The sequence below is a fragment of the Pholis gunnellus genome, assembly GCF_910591455.1.
Source record: "Pholis gunnellus genome assembly, chromosome: 7".
Classification (NCBI taxonomy): Eukaryota; Metazoa; Chordata; class Actinopteri; order Perciformes; family Pholidae; genus Pholis; species Pholis gunnellus.
In genome coordinates this window covers 14,415,656-14,421,018 of record NC_136533.1, presented here as the reverse complement: position 1 = coordinate 14,421,018, position 5,363 = coordinate 14,415,656, and the positions used below count along the sequence as shown (strand labels likewise).

The 5,363-nt window shown below is 45.8% G+C and overlaps 1 protein-coding gene across 1 annotated transcript in view; it reads right to left on the bottom strand.

The window, feature by feature from the left end:
• The window catches only part of frmd4a (FERM domain containing 4A), a gene marked incomplete at its 5' end in the record, with an annotated part of 51,600 nt that extends 48,100 nt beyond the window's left edge, over positions 1 to 3,500 (bottom strand). Inside the window, one exon of the mRNA XM_079163245.1 lies at positions 3,360 to 3,500. Within this exon, the coding sequence (XP_079019371.1) occupies positions 3,360 to 3,452 (93 nt within the window). The remainder of the gene's footprint in view (positions 1 to 3,359) is intronic.
• Positions 3,501 to 5,363: the final 1,863 nt, after the last annotated feature.

The following is a 5,363-nucleotide window of genomic DNA, read 5'->3' as shown; positions in this document are numbered from 1 at the left end:
TGACAACAACATGTTTCCTTGGAGAGCGATTCAGCCTCCTCAAATCTGAAATGTTTTTCGGCTGTTTGGAACAGACCCCCCCCACCCCACCCCCCCCCCCCCCCCCCCCCCCCCCCCCCACACACACACACACACACACACACACAGACAAACACACATGCATGTCTCGCTCTTTCTCGTGCCCTATCTTTTTTGTTTGTTTTTTGTTTTTGTTCTTAATTCCACAGAAAAGAGTTGAGCAGCTTAACATGATATCATGATGACAAAGGCGGAGGATAATCCTAATTCAGGCTGCTCACCAAGGTAATCTAAACAGTAAACATCCACGAAAAGAAAAGCCGTTTTAAACTGTCAACACCAACTATGCAATTTATCGCCATCATATTAGACTGTAAACACCTAGTGTTTTGCTGGGATAATCCATAAGTCCTTCTATCCCATTTTGCCCATGCTGATACATTTCTTCATGTGTTGCCACTTTTACTATCTCAAAACTGTTGTTGTAGTGAAAGGCATGCAAGTGCAAGAAAAAGGGGGGAATGAGGGTGAAAGAAGCATGACAAGTCTAGATGTGAAGACAGGATTTTAAACCACAATGACGAGGAGAAGAAGGAGAGAACGAGGTAGAGAAAAGAAAGTGATTCATCGAGAAGAAGGGGAGCAATAATGTTTGCCTCCTCTCCTGTTGTTCTGGAGTTAACGGGTCTTGTTTTGTTCAGATGTGTCACAGCTGTTGTCTGCGAACAAAGATAGTAAATATCACTCAATTAACTGTGATAGAAACCCACATCCATCAGAAACAACTGACATGGACGTGAAGCGATTCATCTGCATTAGATGAGTGACAGGGCACAGATGAGAAAGTGGCCCGCCTTTTTCACTCTGCAATCTGGAAGGTGACAATCAATCCGGAGGATCCATTTTGAAAATATCTGTCCAACAAGTTAACTAATGCTAACGGTTTTCACAAGAGAGGTGTTCAGCCAGTGGCGATGTGCACCCACAAAACCTCTGCATGTTCACTGGGAATACTGAGGGATAAGAAGAATTAAGCTACCAAGTGTGCAAAAGCACTTTTAGCTGGAACTAAAGCTTGCTGCAATAAACATTTCCACTACAACATCCCAGTCAGTCTCAGTCTGCTGCCTATAGATACAGATTTTGTCAATATTTTGTCTGTATGCTGTTACTCTATGCTGTTACATAAAGCGGAGATTGGACGATAACGCAATGAGTTATCTAACATGACAAGTCAGAGCAGGACAAAGCTGCAGCTGTGTTTAGAAGTGAAAGTGTTTTCGTGGCTCAGCGAGGACATAGGCAGGTAAAGCCATAACCCAAGAGACAGCCAACCTTTATAGAGGCTCAAGGGTAGAAACCGGTCGATTACTAAGCTTTGTTCGCCTGCCTTCACAGAGGAGATGTATCAGCCAGACTGTCCGATGATTTAAATTCTCTTTTAAAATTGTCTTTGTCGATTTATTGAACACTTTTCTGCCCGTTTGGTTTGTTGGATTTTGAAGGTCTGACACATTTACCGCCTTACACAGCAAGCTGATGCACATCCATCTATTCCGTCATTCTTCCCGCACTACAGTACAATAATGTGAGTGAGCGTATGTAAATCACAACAAATAATCCCCCTTCGGTCCATCTGCACACAGCTGGCTGCGAGAAGAATGGGAGGCAGAGAAAAGGAGTGCAATCAGGACACAGAGAGAGATGGAGAGAGAGAGAGAGAGAGAGACCTCCCTCCGTTCCTGTGTGAGAAAATGTGCTTTTCTCCATTAATTAAGGTGATTTGATTGACTGTGTGTGTGTGTGTGTGTATGTGCACATGGCACCAGCCAATCAACCATTAGCAACTACTTCTCTAACAAAGGACAGTGAATATTCAGTTTCTTCCAATCAAGCAGAATTGCGACAGCCAGCCAGTTAGATCACAGTTAATCAGTTTTCCAGCCACCACAAAATTAATGACACACAACCTGAAACCTGAAAGCATCAGAACATTATCTCAAGTCTCAAGTTGCTTACTTCAGTGCCACCTGACTACAGAAGCAAACAAACCAGGTTGGGTTTCATGTGTTTCTGTGTGCGGTGATGTGAAGGTTATAACAGTTACTTTTGTGTGTATGCATGTCGGGGCTTATTAACGTGAAAGCTGTTTCCATCCAATGTATAGAAGCCATGCCGTGTAATTTACGATAGCATGGGCACAGTATGTGTGTGCTCGTGTGTATAACTGTATCCTCTCTGCGTACACACTAAATCAAAGGGAGAACTACAAAGAGACCAGCGATTCTCAGAAGTCACGTGAGAGGCGTTTTAATGAAACTATAAGTCACATTACATCAAGTCGGAAGACTTCGAAGAAATTCAATTCGATATGATCCTATAAGCACCTCACAATTTTTGGGAAAGCAGATTGGATGAGCCGTAAGCCCAGCTCGCTCATCACCTGTACACGCGCTCTGCTTAAATGTGGTTCACTTAATACCAGGTGTATTTACAACATGAAAGAGCGCTGACGTGCATCACAGAAGGAATGCAACGGGGAATCACGCGCACAAAGACACTCACAGCTGCAAACTTGAGCGCTGCTTTCTTCATTCACACACATGCAGCTTTCTCGTGGTGTAAACAACTTTTGTCGAAGAGCAAAAATGGTGAATCACCTGGCAGGTTTCAGCCTGTCCTTACAACCAACATAAAGGTTAACTTTGCAACACACATTCCATGTCTTAAGCTCAGCTGGAAAACTCTTATCTATTGCCGTCAGTCCGCACCCAGCAGATTTACACAAACACATAAACACTGAAGCCTCTGATCCCTGGCAGACAAACTGATTCCCAGTGTGTGTGTGTGAAAAGCCCGGGTGGGACAGGATCCAGCACTTTAAATCACGCTGAAGGCGAGCCTTCGTGTGGCTTCGCTTGATAAAAGGAAGCTAACTCATGCCTCAAGTCAGTTCAAATGCACTGACAGTGACGGGCAAACAAGCTGCACTCAAAGACAGCTCTCCCACAGCGAGACTTCCCTGTAACCTTGAAAACCGAGGACTGCAGTGGAATACATTAGCAGTGACAGAGACAGACTGAGCTCTGGAGAGATTGACAGAGTCAGACTGACAGGAAGAGAAACACAGAGAAGTATTGTCCACTGTGGAGATTAAAAGCTTTGCTCTCGACTTGCCTTCCACCAATTCAAATGTAATACCCTCTCCTGGATTAGCCAAGAAATCCCACTTATACACAGCACAGCATGGCAAGACAAGGTCTCAAAACAGGAGGGACAGACAAAGTCAGAGGAGGAGGGAGAAAGTGTGAAAGAGGAATTGAGGGAAGCTTGTGTCTTACCCTCTCTCCGCTGTTCCTCCGTAGAGTCCCCACCGGCAGTTTAAGCATCAGCCGGCGGGTTCTCCCGGGCGTCATTGCTCCCTGGACCACCATAGTACGCTCCAGAGTGTGTGTCTCCGTGGGTGTGCGAGCATGTGTGTGAGAGTGTGAGGTGGGTGTCCTCGGCGTCCCGTCCAGCCTGGCAGCCGGGGGTCACGCGAGCTTTGCGCGTGGGTGTGTATGAGGAAAGAAGTGTGTGATGTTAGTGTGTGTGTGTGTGTGTGTGTGTGTGTGTGTGTGTGTGTGTGAGAATAGCAGCCCCACACCGGTCCTATGTGCCTTTCTCTGCTTCTAATAGTGTTAAAACACTTCCCATTCTGCTCTGCTCAGCTACGCTCCACTCTGCTGCTCAGGAGGTGAAAGAGTGCGTGAGAGTGTGTGTGAGAGGGAGAGGGAGCGCGCTTTGTCTCTCCTCTCTCTTCTCCTCTCTCTTCTCTCTGGCAGCTCCCCCCTCCCTGCCTCCCACACTCACTTCCTTCAGTTGGGGGCTTAACCAGGTCACTGGATTAATGTGACGTTACGGCTGATATTAGCATACGCACTCGTGTCACGTGATGCAATAATAATTGTGTGTGAGCATGTATACGCCCACCATCCACACACACACACACACACACACACACACACACACACACACACACATGCTCAGCCCTTACAGGGGATCACGTGGGGAACCTCAAAAGGAATATGGGATGTTTTGCCATCTGGTAGGGAGATTATCTTTGAAATCCCACATCCAGCTTTCTCTCTCTGCACTGTCTGGACTAACACAAAGGGGGAACACACACACACGCATACATCTTTGCAGGCAAGCACGTAATGCTCATGCATGCAAATATTGATCATCCTATCACTTGGTGCATCGTCAGCATGCAGAAAAGTGTAGAAATTAGCCTGATCCCCTGATCAGTCGTGGACTTTTAGCTGCGAGGCTCCAGCAGAGATCTTTTATCGTGACGGCTGCAGCAACGGAGAGCTGAGTCAGTCGTCCGTTTCCACCACGGTGGTCTTTACATGTCCATTAAAGCTATTGGACTCATGAGTTAGAGCAGCACCTAGTGACTTACTGTCATATTCTCATCATCACTCACCGCTGAGCTCTGTTTGCCTCTGCACATCAATACTGAACCGTCAGCTGATCAACCTAAGTGGTTCAACACACACATGCACGCACATATATGTAGGCGTACGCAGATGCACACACACACATACACACACACACACACACACACACGTACAGTAGGTTAATGCACATAACAGCTAACATCCTGCATGGGCTAGCTAGCCATATTAAGCCAGCAGCGCTGTATTATAACCAGTGTTATCATAGTTAAGAGGTGATTTGATGCTGGGTCAATCAGATTAAAGCCACTTGTCAAAATGAGCAACCAAAAAGCCATTTCCATACTCCATATCATTTCTTTAAGTGAGGACCCCCGACGGCTTTGGTGACATGATACTGTATAAGTCACATTTACATAGACACACACACACACACACACACACACACATAAAAAACACACACATTGTACTAAAGCCGCACAACAAGCATACAGGGGAAATTCATCTGCAGTGGTAATCCCCAGAAAGCATTATTTATTCAATACCCTGGCCCACATCAGTGCATGAGTGACTGTGGCCTACATGAGGAAAATCAAAGCGCTATTTATAAACTTAGTTTGCAGACATCCAGGTCTTGAAGATGACATACTGGAGGAATTGAAAAGGGAACCAAAAAACGCCATTCATTTCCGTTTGCACTGTTCCTGGTACTCTGTGTGATGTGTGCACTTGATGCTAATTCAGATCGCGATGACAGAGATTAACAGCCACTGCTGATTCAGGAGGCAACAACCTTTGCTGCTTTAATAGGGAGCTCGTATGACACCTTGACAGGGAGATGACAATACACTCTCCTAATTGAACAGTTTAAGTATGGTTTGTGTTCGTTTGTTCTCCTCCGCA